Below are 17939 nucleotides of genomic sequence, written 5' to 3' on the forward strand. Positions count from 1 at the left end.
AGGCGCTGCAGGAGTCCATCGCGGAGACGCTGTCGGACTACGAGGTGGCCGAGAAGATCTGGTCCAACCGCTCCAACAGGATGTGTGCTGACTGCAAGGCCCTGAACCCCGACTGGGCCTCCATCAACCTGTGTGTGGTCATCTGCAAGAACTGTGCAGGTACGAGGAACCGGACTTTAGTTCTGGTCCCAGTGAGAAACTGGACAAGCAAAAAAATTACATAACTGATTAATGAAGTATCAGACATGTTGATTTTCTGTCAGCTGATTGATCCATTCAGTGGACAATCAAAGTGTAACGAGGCTCAACAACTAATGAATCCAGCTCTGACTTCTACGAAGCTACTAATCAAACAGCTCTAATCAATCAGGGAAGGTTTGATATGGGTCTATATTTGCTTACTGGTGATAGGACCCAGCTGCAGCACAGAACACTAGTGAGCTGTTTTAAATGATGTTTATTACAGTCCTCAAGGTAACTGAACAGGTATAGACAGAATGTGTAGGGCAACAGGCAGAGCTCAGGGTTACTGAAGACAGAGTTGGCAGCAGGTAAGATCATGCCAGTAGCACTCATGGACATGAGGTTGACCAGGCTGGAAGTTCTGGGCTCTCCTGACAGGATCGAAGCCGGAGGACGCCACTCAGCCACGGGTCTAACCCTAACCCTCGGGGTCGGGGACAGAAGGCTGGTGTGTTGACCGGGGAAGACACGAAGAGAGGAGGTCAAAAGCAGGCAGGGTCGAAACCAGAGAATCAGTCCATGAATTAGTGCTGGAAGGTCTGCCATGAAGCAAATGCAAAAGACAATCTGGCAACGAGTGAGTGGACAACAAGAGTGTATATATACAGGCTTGATTACAGATGAGCTGCAGCTGAGAGTCCAGGTGATTACTGATGAAGTCCAGGTGAACAGAGTTAACTGATGAGGTGGGTGTGGCTGATCAGCAGGAGTAGAGCAGGGGTGTGGTGAATGGAAAGTTACCAGCAGAACAGACTGTGACAGGTGAAGTCTTGAGATTGTTCTTGTTTATTAAGAGTGGCTTGATGATGTCAGTGTTCAGCAGCTGTGAGAGAAGAGACGTTTAGACAAACTGAAGAAGATCTGAGGAGCAGTTAGAAACAGACTGTAGGTAGATCATGAAGGCAGCAGCACATGGTTTATATGTCCTCTGGGTTTTTATGGCTGATCGATTAAACTCTGTCATTCTGCTTGAATAGATTAGAGGTGAACAAAGGGAACACATGTCCTGTAGCTGCAGCTGCCTTTCATTTCTCACTTCTAAATGATAAATGTGACCTCAGTGGGTGCAATGGCCTCAATAAGCTCATGGACTGAGACCAAAGGGAGAAAGCTAGAATAAATATTTCACTGGTGTTTTCAGTGATGTGAAGTTTTGTGATTTGTTCTGTTTGAACATTAGAAACATGAAAGATCCACGAGGTGAAACACTGAGTAACTTTTACTGCTGTGTCTCTGTGAACACCTGCAGAGACATGAACCACGGTCACTGTACTGGTTCAGCTGCATTTTGGGAGTGTGTGTGTATGTGTGTGTCATTGTGTGTCATCAGCCAGGTGTGTGTGTGTGTGTGTGTGTGTCACCTGAAGCCTGCAGTCAGTCTGTCTGCATGGTTTTGTGTTGTGTTCAGAATTCGAAGAAAAGCTGCTGAGTGGAGGCGGGGCTAACTGTGTTGCTATGGATGACATCATACAGTTATAGGGTCTGCTGTGATTGGCTGAGAGGAGGCGGGGCTAACTGTGTTGCAATGGATGACATCATACAGTTAAAGGGTCTGCTGTGATTGGCTGAGAGTAGAAATACCACGAACAGTAAAAGTTCAGTTTAAAAGTTAGTCTGAACCTGTGAGGATAAAATAATGCTGTACAGTTAAAGTCCACTTACACACATATTCAGTCTGCTGTCAATAATTATATTGATCTCAGCAATAATCAATCAAAGTGATTCTATCTTCAGCACATATCATTCAGAGCAGTGAAACAAAACAAACTCATGGATCAATATAATACATGTAGATTTAAAGTGTGTGTGGTGTGTGTGTGTGTGTGTGTGTGTGTGTGTGTGTGTGTGTGTGTGTGTGTGTGCGCAGGGCAGCACAGAGGTCTGGGGACGATGGTTTCTAAAGTTCAGAGTCTGAAACTGGACACGAGCGTTTGGAGCAACGAGATCGTCCAGGTGAGACCAGAAACTTTCAATTTGTACAAATAAATCTGAGTGAGTCACTAGAAGTAGTACTTATACTATACTATACTATATTATACTATATATACTATACTATATATACTATATTATACTATTTATACTATACTATATATACTATATTATACTATATATACTATACTATATATACTATATTATACTATTTATACTATACTATATATACTATATTATACTATTTATACTATACTATATATACTATATTATACTATTTATACTATACTATATATACTATATTATACTATTTATACTATACTATATATACTTCTTTGAAACATATGAAGGACTTGTGATGCTAAGTTGTTTCACTTCTGTGTTTGAAACTGTAATCATCTCAGACTTCTTTATGTTTGTCTTTTTGTTTGTATGGGTGGTATGGATGGTTGGTTGGTTGGTTGGTTGGTTGGTTGGTTGGATGATTGGTGGTTTGGATGGTTGTATGGGTGGTTGGATGGTTGGTTGGTTGGATGATTGGTGGTTTGGATGGGTGGTTGGTTGGATGGTTGGTTGGATGATTGGTGGTTTGGATGGGTGGTTGGTTGGATGGTTGGATGATTGGTGGTTTGGATGGGTGGTTGGTTGGATGGTTGTATGGGTGGTTGGTTGGTTGGTTGGATGGTTGGTTGGATGGTTGTTTGGATGGATGGTTGGTTGGTTGTATGGGTGGTTGGTTGGTTGGTTGGTTGTTTGGATGGATGGGTGGTTGGATGGTTGTTTGGATGGTTGTATGTTTTGTTGGTTGGATGGTTGTTTGGATGGTTGGATGGTTGGATGGTTGGTTGGTTGGATGGTTGGTGGTTTGGATGGTTGGATGGTTGGATGGTTGGTTGGTTGGATGGTTGGTGGTTTGGATGGTTGGATGGTTGGTTGGTTGGATGGTTGGTTGGTTGGTTGGATGATTGGTGGTTTGGATGGGTGGTTGGTTGGATGGTTGGATGGTTGGTTGGATGATTGGTGGTTTGGATGGGTGGTTGGTTGGATGGTTGGCTGGATGGTTGGTTGGTTGTTTGGATGGTTGGTTGGTTGGTTGGTTGGTTGTATGGTTGTATGGGTGGTTGGTTGGTTGGTTGGTTGTTTGGATGGTTGGTTGGTTGGATGGTTGGTTGGATGGTTGGTTGGATGGTTGTTTGGATGGTTGGTTGGTTGGTTGGTTGGATGGTTGGTTGGATGGTTGGTTGGTTGGTTGGTTGTTTGGATGGTTGGTTGGTTGGTTGGTTGGTTGGTTGGTTGTTTGGATGGTTGGTTGGTTGGTTGGTTGGATGGTTGGTTGGATGGTTGTTTGGCTGGATGGTTGGTTGGTTGGATGGTTGTTTGGATGGATGGTTGGCTGGATGGTTGGTTGGATGGTTGGTTGTTTGGATGGTTGGTTGGTTGGTTGGTTGGATGGTTGGTTGGATGGTTGTTTGGCTGGATGGTTGGTTGGTTGGATGGTTGTTTGGATGGATGGTTGGCTGGATGGTTGGTTGGATGGTTGTTTGGCTGGATGGTTGGTTGGTTGGATGGTTGTTTGTGTGTGTGTGTGTGTGTGTGTGTGTGTGCTTGTTTGTTTGTTTGTTTGTGTGTCAGCTCTTCATCATGTTGGGGAACGACCGGGCCAACGACTTCTGGGCGGCTCGGATGTCAGTGTCAGAGGAGATGGATTGTGATGCGTCTGCTGAGCAGCGGCGAGAGTTCATCACTCAGAAATACAGAGAGGGGCGATATCGCCTCCCCCACCCTGCATTCAACCACCAGGAGGAGCTGCTCAAGGTGAGTCTACACACAGTACATACTAATATTATAAATAATACATAATATTACACAAGTAGTTGAACATATTTCAAAACAAATTCAAATAGAGACCAGTGGAAAGATCTAAATGCATTCATACATTTGGAATAGTAAAGATGTATTTTTGGCAGGTTCTTTTTATTGAACACTAAATTATGGGAAGTATTCTATGTTTATATTTAATTTTCATTCCTATCTAACAGAAACATTTCAGCTGCTAAAACATCAGAGCTAGTCCTGTTATAACAGAGCGACCCGGCCGTAGAGGAGGCTGTGGGCCCATGTGTTTGATGCTGACCAAACAAAGTGAGTCTGTAAACGCTTCAGTAGCTGCCAGCGTTTCAGGCCTCTCTGACCTCTGACCTCTGACCTCGGGTCAGCTTTCATGTGAACATCAGTCAGAGTGAATCAGATCTTTATTCTGCTGCTCTGCTGTTTATAATTCTCACAATGAGTTTAATAAGCTGCTGACTCAGCGTTTATCTCCTCATATCTCAGTTTCTCATCTCTGTTATTAAACCCAACACCAGATCAGATCTCTGTGTTTTCATTTTTTTGACTTTAGCTGAAAAGCTGCAGAGTTTCCCAGAATGCATCGGGGCATCAGCTGACGGCTCAAAGTGACCTGAATGTAGTTTGAGACAAAAACATCAGAAAGGAAACATAAAAGCAGCTGGAGGCTCAGAGACACTTTAACACTTTAACCCCCCAACCAAAAAACATACTGCATTACCCCCCCCCCCCCCCCCACACACACACACACACACACACATACACACACACACACACACACACACACATACACACATACACACACCACCTCCTTCTTTCTCTTTCTCAGCTTTAGGAAGGAAAAGAGGAAACAAAGTGACAGGAAGTTCAATTATGACAATAAAATAGAAATAAAAACTTTAGTAGAATCATTGTCAAATAAACTTAGTAATAATAATATAATAATAAAATAATAATAGAATAACCTGTGTCTTTGTCTGCAGGTTCTGTGCTCGGCCGTCTCTGAACAGACTCTTCTGAAAACCGTCACTCAGATTTTCTCGGAGGCAGAAACAGCTCGCCTCAACGACTCCAACGGCTGCCTACCGGATCACCCGCTGGATCACTGCACCGCATCAGGTCAGTGATCTACTGTCACCTACTATCACCTACTGTCACCTACTGTCACCTACTGTCATCTACTGTGATCTACTGTCACCTACTGTCACCTACTGTCACCTACTGTCACCTACTGTGATCTACTGTCATCTACTGTCACCTACTGTCATCTACTGTCATCTACTGTCATCTACTGTCATCTACTGTCATCTACCATCACCTACTGTCATCTACTGTCATCTACTGTGATCTACTGTCACCTACTGTCACCTACTGTCACCTACTGTCACCTACTGTCACCTACTGTCATCTACTGTCACCTACTGTCACCTACTGTCACCTACTGTCCTCTACTGTCATCTACTGTCACCTACTGTCACCTACTGTCATCTACTGTCATCTACTGTCACCTACTGTCATCTACTGTCATCTACTGTCATCTACTGTCATCTACTGTCACCTACTGTCACCTACTGTCATCTACTGTCACCTACTGTCACCTACTGTCACCTACTGTCATCTACTGTCATCTACATCTACAGCGACATCTACAGCAGAGTGAATGTTAGAGGGGTGTGTGTGTGTGTGTGTGTGTGTGTGTGTGTGTGTGTGTGTGTTTTATCAGCTGTGTTCCTGCAGGGAGGCTTTTATTTTGTTACAGTTTGCTTCAGTGAGCAGAAACATTCACAAACTGATCACTGTGTGTGTGTGTGTGTGTGTGTGTGTGTGTGTGTGTGTGTCATTCCTCAGATCCAGGTGTGTATGATGAGATCATGCAGTCCGTCCTGCACTCCGGTTATCTCTACAAGTCCAACTGTGTCAACAGAGGAACACTGTCGAGAAAAACACGAGACGGTAAGAGAGGAGGAGGAAAAGAGATTAGGAAAATGACAAAGATGACTCCTTTGAAGGTTTAAAGGTCATTTATAATCTATCATGTATAATCTGTGTGTCAGACTTCCAGAAGTTCTGGTGTTCTGTGGATCAGTCTCTGCTGTTCTACGAGTCGGACCGATCAGCTGATCCCTGCATGCAGATCAGCGTTAAAGACATCGTGTGTTTAGGAATCAGCCGACCGGATTCATCCAATAACAGCAACAACGGCTTCATCGACAGGTCAGCACCTTCCTCCTCCTCCTCCTCCTCCTCTTCTTCTTCTTCTTCTTCTTCTTCTTCTTCTTCTTCTTCTTCCTTTTCTGTCTGAAGATGAAACAGCTGCTGAACTTCTTCTTCTCCTCCTTCTCAGGTTTCGTTACACGTTTGAAATGTATCTGACGTCAGAGAAACTTTATCAGTTTGGTTTGGAGACGGCCGACGCTCTGCACAGCTGGACCAAAGCTATCGGGAAGGTCTGAACTCTGATCTACCAGTGTGATGTGTGATGTGTGTTGTGTGTTGTGTGTGTGTTGTGTGTGTTGTATGTGATGTGTACTGACTGTTGTCTCTGCCAGGCTGCGACGCCGCTCAGCTGTCACTGTCTGCTGACTCGGGAGTTTGAGCGTGTGGGTCTGCTGCGGTACCGAGCCATGCTGGACCCTCAGCAGTGGAAGGAGGCTTACTTCGTCCTGCAGAAGTCCAACCTCTTCATCTGTCCCCGACACGACGGCGCCGCCGAGGACATCATCAATCTGAACCGCCTGCAGGAGCTCAGTACGTGTCCCGGTCTGGTCCTGGTCCTGGTTCTGGTCTACAGAAACCTGCTGATGTCTGACTGATTGTCTGTTTGTGTTGAAGGTATTGTTGCCTCCGAGAGCGAGAACCACGAGAAGAAAGACATCCTGGTTTTAGTGGAGAAGGGACGGTGAGAGGTTTTCTGCTGAGTGTCTCTTGGTTTTGGTTTAGTTTAGAGAGTTGATCTTCCTCACGGTTCCTTGTGGTCTCCTCAGGACTCTGCACCTGCAGGGCGTCGGTCGGACAGACTTCTCTCTGTGGTACTCGGACATCCAGCGAGCGGCCGGCGGGAAAGGAAACACTCTGAGGGAACAGCAGCTGAGCAGGAACGACATCCCCATCATCGTGGACAGCTGCATCGCCTTCATCACACAATACGGTGAGGAAGAGGAGGAGCAGCTTCACATCTATATAAAACCAATCCATGTGCAGCTTTATTTGGATAAAACCCTTGAGATGCATCATGTGGTTTTCGAGGAGGTCCCGACATACAAGTATAGACTAGACAATACAACAACAAAGATAAATAAATAAATAAATAAAAATACAGAAACCAAAAAACAAACAGAAAGAAACGTGACATCATGACGACATCAGAACAAAACAACCATAAAAACACTGAAACTGAAACAACAGATGCAGCTTCAATGAAAACGAGCAGAAGACAGATCACGCTTAAAGATAACACATGAAGGATCTGATATTAATCCAATCTGCTGCTTTAAACATAAAAGATCTTCTGCCCAAAGATTGATTAACTTTGGGAACAGAAGGACAGAGACAGGCAGAATGTCTGATATGATAAAATGATGTTTATGGTAAAATAAACTATAGATAGATAGGTAGATAAGATGGATAATTAAAGTAAATAAGCTGCAACCAGTGCATATGTCTTATCTCATTCAGTGATGGCCGGTTGAGTCTGTTGTACATGGTGATGGTGTGATAAGGGTTCTGGTTCTGGTCCCTGCAGGTCTGGGCCACGAGGGGATCTACAGGAAGAACGGAGCCAAATCCAGAATCAAGCTGCTGATGGAAGAGTTTCGTAAAGACGCTCGAAACGTCAAACTGCGGATTGGAGACCACTTCATCGAAGACGTGACGGACGTCCTGAAGAGGTTCTTCAGAGAGATCGACGACCCGATCTTCATGGAAGACCTGCACCCGCTGTGGCAGGAGGCCGCCAGTGAGTCCACTTTCCTCTAGACCATGAATCATTTAACTTTCTTTCTTTAAGCTTTGAGGTTCTATGCCACTCTGTAGTTTCCCAGTCCTGCTCCGTCTCCTGAAGTACATGTTTTAGTGTTAAAGGTTATTTTCCTGACAGGTTTCTGCTTGATGATGTTGTTTCATATAAACTGATATAAAACCTAAAGTTAGACTCACTGAGCCCTCGCTGCTGTTTCTGCTTTAAAACAATGAAATCAGTGAATATAATGTGAATCAGTCTGAAGATGAAGCTTTAAATAAATAATATTAATCTAAATAACAGGAATGTACAGCGCCCCCCTGTGGTCACATGGTAGGAAGCCACCCGATGTGTAAACCTGTGAATCCAAGGGTTCAGTTTAGATAGTTTAGTTTGGTGTTGGTGACTTCTAGCTGGCAGTGAGCCGCCTCTCGATCCAGAACTCAGTAAATATAAAACCTGACCTGTGTGTCATGAAGAAGCTACAGACAGGTGTGTTTACCCATTTCCTGTTTCCTGTTTCCATCCTCAGAAATCCCTCAGAAGAGTCAGAGGTTCGACCGCTACAAGGAGATCATCCGGAGTCTTCCTCGAGTCAACAGGACGACTCTGGCGGCTCTGATCAGCCACCTGTACAGGTGAGCACAGTTACCTGTGTGGCAGAACAACATCAACCAGGAATCAAACTAAAATAATGAATAATAAAACTATAATGTCTGCTGTATAATAAAGATATAAAAGGTTTGTTTTATATCTTTATAATCAACCCACTGATCCTAATTTAAGTTTTCTTTGTGCAGCATAAATCTATCTGATGAAATCTTAATCTGTCTTTGATCTTCCTTTTAATCATTTTAGTTTTCTCTTATTTCTTTGATGAATGTAACTCTCATTAATCCTCCCTGAAGGTTTTACTCTTCATCACATCTTACGTTACTTATATTTATATAATCTGTATTATTTATGCATAAAATAATACTAACTGATGCTGAGTGCTGTACAGTTGAGCAGGAATCATCATGAAGTAACTTTAAATGAAACTCAGTGAAATATTGTGAGTTTAGTCTCTGAGCTGTGGAACAAAATGGCCACCAGTGAGACCAAAATGACTTGTTGAAAAAATGTATTGACAGTAGTAAAACTTTATAAATGATCGTCTACTGACACCTGGTGGCCGTCAGTGGTATTACACTTTAAGGTTCGGGTCAGAACAGCTGATCTGTGAAGTTAAATCTATTTTCTCTCTCAGTTGAATTAGTTGGTTTGATTCTTTACAGCCTTGGTTCAGTTTGTATGACATAGATTGAATCTGTCTGACTGTCTGGACTTCATGAACGTGCTGTTTGTCTCTCAGAGTGCAGAAGTGTGCCGGTCTGAACCAGATGTGCACCAAGAACCTTTCCCTGCTGTTCGCTCCCAGTCTGTTCCAGACCGACGGGAAAGGAGAGCACGAGGTGAAGATCGTGGAGGATCTGATAGACAACTACCTGTACGTCTTCGATGTGAGTAGAACTCAGACTGCAGACACACAGTTTCTTTGTGTTTGTGAAAGAGAAACCAAACAGCTGGTTTGTTGTTTCAGATCGATGAAGAGCATCAGACTCAGATCGAACTGGAAATCAGTCTCATCACCACCTGGAAGGACACGCAGGTACGAAGTGTGACGACCGACAGTAACTCTGATACTAAACACTCAGAGAGAATTACCAGTAATGATAAATGAATCTAACCCTTTTAAGAGAGGTGCACATTCCCAGACTGCTCCAGAGTCCCTGAACGCAGCATCACTGTAGACTTTATATAAAGTATATTTATATTTATATTTGTCATTTTCTGGAATTACTTCATTTAGTAAATAATATTATCATTTAATAATCATAATTAATGTTAATAATCTGTTAATAAATAATAGTAATCTGTTAATAAGTGTAAATCAGTTTATTTCTTGGTGTATTTGTGTGCAGCTGTCTCAGGCTGGTGATCTGATCATCGAGGTTTATCTGGAGATGAAGATACCAGACTGCTGCATGACTCTCAAAGTAAGTCTGAAACAGTACCTGAGTGTCTGATGTGACCTGTGAACGCTCAGGTGTGACCGTCTGTGACCTTTGACCCCTGCAGGTGTCTCCCACCATGTGTGCTGAGGAGCTGACCAATCAGGTTCTTTACATGAGGAACGTCCCGGCCGGAGAAAAAGACGTCTGGATGACGTTTGAGGCCATCGAGGACGGACAGCTGGGTGAGTACCATTACATCACCTGATCAGCTGTTTACCTGATCACCTGATCACCTGCTCACCTGATCACTTGTTCACTTGTTCACCTGATCATCTGTTCACCTGATCACCTGATCACCTGTTCACCTGATCACCTGTTCACCTGTTCACCTGTTCACCTGTTCACCTGTTCACCTGGTTTGTTGTTCAGAGCGTCCGTTACACCCTAAGGAGAAAGTCTTGGAGCAGGCGCTGCAGTGGTGCAAGATGGCCGACCCGAGCTCAGCTTACCTGGTGGTGAAGAGAGTTCCTAAAGGAGAGGGCATCAACATCCTCACCTGTAGGTCACACACACCTGAGTACACACACACACACACACACACACACACACACACACACACACACGCGTATAATAACTGACTGTGTGTCTCTCAGCCTATAAGAGTGAGATCATGAAGATCGGGCTGCTGAGGTGTCGTGAGGAACCTCCCAAACTGCTTCAGGGGAACAAGTTCCAGGAGAGAACGTTCCAGATCAAAGAGCACAAGCTGCTGCTGCTCAAAGACAAGAAGGTATGAAATGATCTGTCAGGGTTATAAAGCACAGAGACACGTCAGTTCTCTGTCAGTCTGAGCTACGTGAGCCTTTAACACACTAAACTACACATGAATCAGCTGTGAAGCTCGTTCTCATTCTGTTCGTCCTGCAGAGCATCAAACCAGAGAAGGAATGGGCTCTGAAGTCCATGAAGATCTACATCGGCATCCGCAGGAAACTGAAAGCTCCGACCAGGTGAAGCTCAGACTCACACACACAGAGACACACACACATCACAATACACACACACAGTAACACACACATCACAATACAGTCAGAAGGACATCAGATCCAGACAGGAAACAGCTATGTGATAGAGTCCAGTCTTTGTGTCACAGATAGATGACCACTAGATAGATTTGAGCCAATGTTTTAGTTGTCCTTTTTAAAAGAAGAGTATGTGGAGCATTCCCTTAGTGTGGAGGGAAGACTATTCCAGATGTCCCCCCCCAGCCCTCTCCTCCCTTAATTAGCCCTAACCCTAACCCCCCCCCCCCAACACACACACACACACACACACAACAGACAACACATTCCTCCCATACGTGGTGCGTCTGTGGGGGATCTCTCAGTCCCCTCTAACCCTGGAGCTCAAACCTCCCACAGTCCTTTTCCTCATGAATGGAGCAAGACGTGGACCATGGAGACGTTTATACACACAAGCTAATCTAAAAGTTTTTAAAATGATGAAAACTTAAAAAATGATGGATGGAAGGAGAAGGGTTTCAGTGAGCAGCTCGTTAGCAGACTGCAGGACGTTAAAGAGTCGTCCTTTCATTACTACAATAATTCATCATTTCTGGTTATTTTGAACTCAAACGTGAAGTAAAGCTGGAATGATTTCTACTTTCTGCTTCATGAACAGACAACAGGAAGCTTACTGAGAGTCAGACTGATAGGTACAGGAAGGGTTAGAGTTAGGGTCAGACTGATGGTTAGGGTTAGTGATGAAGGATCTGCTCTCAGAGATAATCAATCAAACAGTTTATGAACTTAAAGTTGCTTCATCAGCAGATTTATGACAGGAAACAATAAACCTGCTTCCTGTCAAAGGTCTGAACTATGACATCATTAAAGGAGGAGCTTCAGGTCAAAGGTCAGACAGAAGGAATGTGCTGATCAGCTGATCGATCACTTCCTGCCAGTTTGTTTTCTGTGATTATTACAAGAACTATGTTTATTTTCTGTTTTTGTTTTAACGTTGAAAGAATTTAAATAAAAATAAAAACCAAACGAAAATAATGTGAAGAAAAATCACGTTTTCACCTTTTTAGATGAAAATCAGAACAACTGAAGCTCAGAGCTCATGTTCCACGTTCCCTAACAATACTACTCATCTGGGAACAATTGGGAACATTTGGGAATGTTTGGCAGCACTTCACACTCACATGTCAGCAGGAGAAGATGAAGGAGTTAAATATTGCAGATTTATTGATTTGTGATCGATAGTGAGATGAGTGTTTTATGACCGTTGTGTTTCAGGTGGGGCTTCACTGTGATATCAGACAAACACCAGCTGTAAGTATCTTTAACCCTCCACCTGCTTTATGTTTCATGTTTCCATCGTTTCATGAAGAATCATTCAGACTTTAACTATAAATGTTATTTAAATGTTGTTTAAATGTTGTTTGGCTCTCTGAATCAGTCTCATCAGATCAGATATTCCTTTATTATGCCCACAGTAGGGAAGTTTACAATCCCTACAAGCAGCAATAAGAAAGAATAAAAAACAACTAGAAAATTCCAGGGAAATTTGAGTGCCACGGAGCTGCTGCCGAGTACACGATTTATTTTTTCTTTATGAATGTACTTTATTCTCAACTTAACATCCCTGAAAATATTAAGTTGCTAAGGGCAGCTAAGGCCCTACGGTTGCTAAGGGCAGCTAAGGCCCTGCGGTTGCTAAGGGCAGCTAAGGCCCTACGGTTGCTAAGGGCAGCTAAGGCCTTACGGTTGCTAAGGGCAGCTAAGGCCCTACGGTTGCTAAGGGCAGCTAAGGCCCTGCGGTTGCTAAGGGCAGCTAAGGCCCTGCGGTTGCTAAGGGCAGCTAAGGCCCTGCGGTTGCTACGGCGATTTGAGAATGTGCTTGGAAAAAATTCTCAAAATTCTGAAGAATTTGGCTTCTGACAAGGTCCCGCACAATTGCAAACTGTGAGAAAACCGTAACTCCTGTCCAAAAACCGAAAACACGGTGAGAGACACAGAAGCCGGCAGATTCTGACAGTGTTTATTTTATTCAGATATTCCTTAAAATGAGCGAGTAAGCTCAGTGTGAAGACAGAGTGAGATTCTTTTGAAAAAATAAGACGATTACATTAGAGTCAATGGGGAGTGAGACAGGTGTTGCCGCCGGTCTCGGCCCCCTCGTTTAAATTTTGTGCAGACCCTGCCTGTCAACTTCACATTTTATGAATCCCAACACCTATGTCTACATTTTGACAAAAAATTATTTGTCTCCTTTTTACGGTTTGGCCGTGAGCTCGAGTTAAAAAAAAAATTAAGGTTATTTTTTACTGCTTCTCACACTCTAGCTAACTGCTGCTTCCGCTATGAAGAGAAAGTGATTTCCACTCCTCGTTTGACTGCTCATAGTTTGAAATGTTTACATGTTATGTAAAAACAGTTTGGTGTTTTGGAGAGAGCACATGTTTTCCTCCGTTTTGAAGTTTGAATCATGTTTCTACGTGCACGTATGAGAGAGCTAGGTGACTCCGAAAAAAGGTGAAAAAAGGTTAAATTCGCCCTGAGGCACTCCTCTCCAGCTTTACTGCTGGAGAGGAGTGCCTCAGAGCTGAGCACCCGTGGCACTAATAAGAACAAGAATGATGATGATGATAATAAAATAAGTATGTATGTATATATATATATATATATATATATATATATATATAATATAATATAATATATATATATATATATATATATATATATATATATATATATATATAATATAATATAATATATATGGAGGTGCAGGATGATGTTAAACAGAAGAAGTAGTTCTCTGACGGCGGATGAATCTCTCTCTCAGCTTCCTGTGCTGCTCCTGTGAAGCCGAGCTTTGGGATTGGATCACCAGCTTCCTCAAAGCTCAGGTGAGTCACAGCGGCCGTCTCCATGGCAACAGACGTGTCACCTTTCTGCGATCACGTAGGTCCAGACTGTGCTGAGTCTCTGAGGTGTTTTGGTTTCAGAACGATGACCCCGGTGCTCCGGTGCTGCGGCGACACTCCTCCTCAGACTTCTCCAAGCAGAAGTTCGGCACGATGCCGCTCGTACCAATCAGAGGAGACGAGAGCAACAACAGCATGCTGTCGGCCAATCAGACGCTGGTTCGTTTCTGTTCATTCATTATTAAACAATAATAAAATAAACAATATTATAATAATATAATATTATAATAACAGTTATTTTGTCTCTGCAGAGAAAACTACACGACAGACGAACTCTCTCCATGTACTTTGTGAGTATTTCACTTCCTGTTGGATCACCTGTACTTCCTGTTGAGTTCATTTATTTAAACAAGAGTTTTTATTTATCTAACAAAGAAAACACTGAACATCAGTTTGTTCTGACTCACTGAACCAAAACTCCTTTTACAACATTTAAGAACATTTCAGGAGTTTATTAAAAGTGACACTTTCTCAGATTGTTGTGGTTAAATCTTTATTTCCTGGAGGAAGTGTGTGTTTCTCTAACTGTGTGTGTGTGTGTGTGTGTGTGTTCAGCCCATGAAGGTCCAGCAGGACTCGTTTGAGGAGCGTTCAGAGTCTCTGGACCTCCCTGAGCCGCTCTACGAGGAGGTCGGTGACTTCGGCCTGCAGGTCCTCAAATCTCTGGAGACCAGCTTCCTGTCCAGCAGCGCAGCAGAGACGCAGGAAGTCCCGCACCGCCTGCCGCTCAGACTCGTTCCTGTGGAAACCGCAGGGCCGGACCTCTCCGCGGTGCCCGACCCGGTGCGGAGCGTCGCCGGCTCCACGGACGCTCCGGAGCCGAGCGGAGCAGACGGAGCCGCGGACCCGGACACTGTGCAGCCGCCTGCAGCCACCAGGAGGCAGCAGAGAGTCTGCACTCCGTCACAGGAGCTGCTGCTGCTGGAGCTGTCCTCTGCTTTCAACAAGAAGACTGAGGAGGAAGAGGAGGAGGAGGAGGAAGAGGAGGAGAGGCCGTATGATGTCTGAGACGTTTTATCACAGCAGAGTAAAATCAGTTTGTTCTGGAGTCAGGAGGAAAGTCTGCATCTCATTTATTACACATTAGATTTAGATTCATGATTAAAAAGCTGATCAGCTGATCTCAGCTTATTCTTACATGGAGAATATTTCTAAATGATCAATAACAAATAATTACTATCAGGACCAAAGAGAGTAAAACACAACATTAATAAACAGGATGAGAAACTACTTTTAAATCTCTTTGGTTATTAAACCAGAAAACAAATTCATATCATTAAAATCTGACTTTTTGGGCCTGAACACAGCTGATGAAGAGCAGTAACGTAGACTTCATACCTCACATGTAGAAGATGTTTAATCAGTACAAACTATGAAATATAATCATTAAACTGTCTAAACAGGAGCATCTGTGATATTTATCATGTTATATTGAGTCTGAGAGTTTTATGGGTCCAATTATCAGCCTGAAACTGTGAGGACCAATCAGGAGAGAGACTCCTGACTCCTGCTGGATGAGAAGGACTAAAACCAGGATCCAGGATTCTCTGCTTGTCACAAACATTTGATAAAAACATCTGGAGGGACTCGAACCTCCGAGCCTCCGAGCCTCCGAGCCTGGAGCCTCGCTCAGAGCTGACGGACGTAAAGACGGAGCAGCAGCTCAGTCGGTCTTTGTGCCAACATGTGAAATATCTTTTTATTCTGTTAATGCCAAAAAAAAAAAGCTTCAGTGTTTCAGGAGGAAAATCTTCTGAACATATTGTTTCATAAAATGTTAAAATATGTTTATTTCTAACGTACTAACTGAATATATGACATCGTGTTTCACAATCACACATATCAGCTGCTTCTTTAACTCACATCCTGCCTACATTACCCACAATGCACCTGCACATACTGTCGCCTCGGCAAACGTCACCATAATAATGTGAATTATATCAACAACTGAATATAAATGTTGAGATTTAAAAAGCACTGAAATATTTGACTTTGTGAATCCAACACAACAGCTCTGCTAGAAACTCTACGTTTATAAAGTTTATAAAGTTTATAAAGTTTATACTCTGTTAACAATCAGCACCATAAACTGTAATCACACTGTTGTTATGAATGGGGGGGGGGGGGTAATTATTATTACAGCATTCAAATGTAACTGTAATTACTGTCATAATGGTTCAGCATCATAAAGTCATTTAACCATCAAATATTAGTTTTACAGTCATTTTGTGTTTAACGTGAACACATCATATAATTACAGCATCATTTTGTAATTTCACATTAAAATATCGTATTTTCAGTTATATTGTGCCTGGTTTGCTGTAGAAACACATTAATACATTAATACTGTAGATTTACTGCAATTATTAGCCAGAAATGTCTTTTATTGTGAAATTACATCATTTTGACAGAGTTTAGTTTCAGTTCTTGTTTCTATTACTGAGCTCATAGAGGTGATTATGGTGCTTTATATTGATGGTGTTCCTGATACTAACATGGACATAATATTAGGAACACCATCAGTATGAAGAACATGAACTCATCAGTCAGTAATAAACATAAAGCAGAATTATTCCTGACAAACACTGAAGACGTATAAAAGTAGAGTTTATATCAGAGTTGTTTTTATTGGGTTAAATTAAACAGGTGTTCCTAATGAAGAGGAGAGTGTGTGATACTTTACTCTCAGTGTTTATTTCAGGTTATTAAATTCAGATCAACTCTAAATATTCAAGTTAAAAACAGTCGAGCACGAAAGGAAACGATCCGACCAATCAGGTTACGGCACGCCAGTCATGTGATCAGCCAGGTGTGTTATAGGAACTCTTTTATTAAAAGGTCAGAGGTCAGATTGATGCTTTGCTTTTCCTTCAGATCTGAACCTGTAAAACTTTGAGTGTTTTTGTCAGATTGACTCAAACATGATCAGTTCTGATGATGTTTATTGATCAGATGTGTTTAATGAAAGTTAAAGATAGATTGGATTGATGTTGAACAGACACACTGAGATACATAATCACATCTAAACAAACATCATGTGATATTTGTAAAGGAGCTTTAGTAACACCTGAAAATATATTGGATTTTAAAGTCCATGTTAATATCATTTATTCACATGTTGTTCAGTGTTGTCAGTAATATTCAGTTATTTGGGTTAAATATGTGTAATTGAAGCGACCAGCAGGGGGCAGAGTGAAACGCTGTCTGACTGCCGGCTAAGTAACACAAGCTGCTTCTTTATGTTTCCTCAGCAATAAAAAGTGAACTTATTCCACCAAACTGTTGATGGAGTGATGTAATACTTTACAACATATCTGATATACTGTGTAATCTGTAAATGTTCATCACAGATAGATGATGTCATGCAGTCAAACTGCTGGTGTGAGAGTGGAAGCAGACGCTCATGTTTCTGTTTATCTGTTCATGTCTCTAATATCACATTTCATCATCTCCTCTCTCCTCCAGAGATTTCCATACATCTTTGGGAGGAACTATGAGTCAAATCTTGGAAATGTGGATGGAATTTGACCCTCGGGTGTTTCCTGAATTTTGTGTGCTTGTTGTGTCGCAGCTTCTTTTCTCCTTCTGAAGGTATTTATTATAACTTTATTCAGTTTGTATTGTGAAGGTATTTATTATAACTTTATTCAGTTTGTATTGTGAAGGTATTTATTATAACTTTATTCAGTTTGTATTGTGCCAGTTTTCACAGTTTGACTCTTGAATGACTCTTTGTTCATCTTGTTAGTTTAGTTCCAGTAGAAACAGCAGAAATCTGTAGTTCTGAACTCTACTAACAGTCAACAGATCAACAGGAAGTGTTCCTCCATTTTAAAGTGTCTGATAACAGCTGACAGTACTGAGTCAGTGTTCATCAATAACTTCACACATTTGTCTTGTAATCTGTTACACTGAGAAAATGTGTCATTAAATTACAGTTACTGATGTAAATGTTGATGATTACAAAGGAGGTAAC

At 42.4% G+C, this 17939-nt stretch overlaps 1 protein-coding gene across 1 annotated transcript in view; it reads left to right on the forward strand.

Annotated features, from left to right (window-relative positions):
- The window catches only part of arap3 (ArfGAP with RhoGAP domain, ankyrin repeat and PH domain 3), a 24887-nt gene extending 9699 nt beyond the window's left edge, over positions 1-15188 (forward strand). Inside the window, exons 11-34 of the mRNA XM_053323481.1 lie at positions 1-159; positions 2111-2196; positions 3805-3987; positions 5004-5139; positions 5869-5973; positions 6075-6234; positions 6365-6467; positions 6570-6768; positions 6853-6919; positions 7005-7168; positions 7763-7975; positions 8511-8616; positions 9333-9480; positions 9561-9629; positions 9943-10017; positions 10100-10217; positions 10405-10533; positions 10629-10765; positions 10903-10985; positions 12273-12308; positions 13822-13885; positions 13985-14122; positions 14215-14253; positions 14519-15188. The exon at positions 1-159 is cut by the window's left edge and continues 41 nt beyond it. Coding sequence (XP_053179456.1) covers positions 1-159; positions 2111-2196; positions 3805-3987; positions 5004-5139; positions 5869-5973; positions 6075-6234; positions 6365-6467; positions 6570-6768; positions 6853-6919; positions 7005-7168; positions 7763-7975; positions 8511-8616; positions 9333-9480; positions 9561-9629; positions 9943-10017; positions 10100-10217; positions 10405-10533; positions 10629-10765; positions 10903-10985; positions 12273-12308; positions 13822-13885; positions 13985-14122; positions 14215-14253; positions 14519-14971 — 3170 coding nt within the window. The 3' untranslated portion in view covers positions 14972-15188. The remainder of the gene's footprint in view (positions 160-2110; positions 2197-3804; positions 3988-5003; positions 5140-5868; positions 5974-6074; positions 6235-6364; positions 6468-6569; positions 6769-6852; positions 6920-7004; positions 7169-7762; positions 7976-8510; positions 8617-9332; positions 9481-9560; positions 9630-9942; positions 10018-10099; positions 10218-10404; positions 10534-10628; positions 10766-10902; positions 10986-12272; positions 12309-13821; positions 13886-13984; positions 14123-14214; positions 14254-14518) is intronic.
- The last annotated feature ends 2751 nt before the right edge of the window (positions 15189-17939 follow it).

The sequence above is a fragment of the Scomber japonicus genome, chromosome 8 (genome assembly GCF_027409825.1).
Source record: "Scomber japonicus isolate fScoJap1 chromosome 8, fScoJap1.pri, whole genome shotgun sequence".
NCBI lineage: Eukaryota > Metazoa > Chordata > Actinopteri > Scombriformes > Scombridae > Scomber > Scomber japonicus.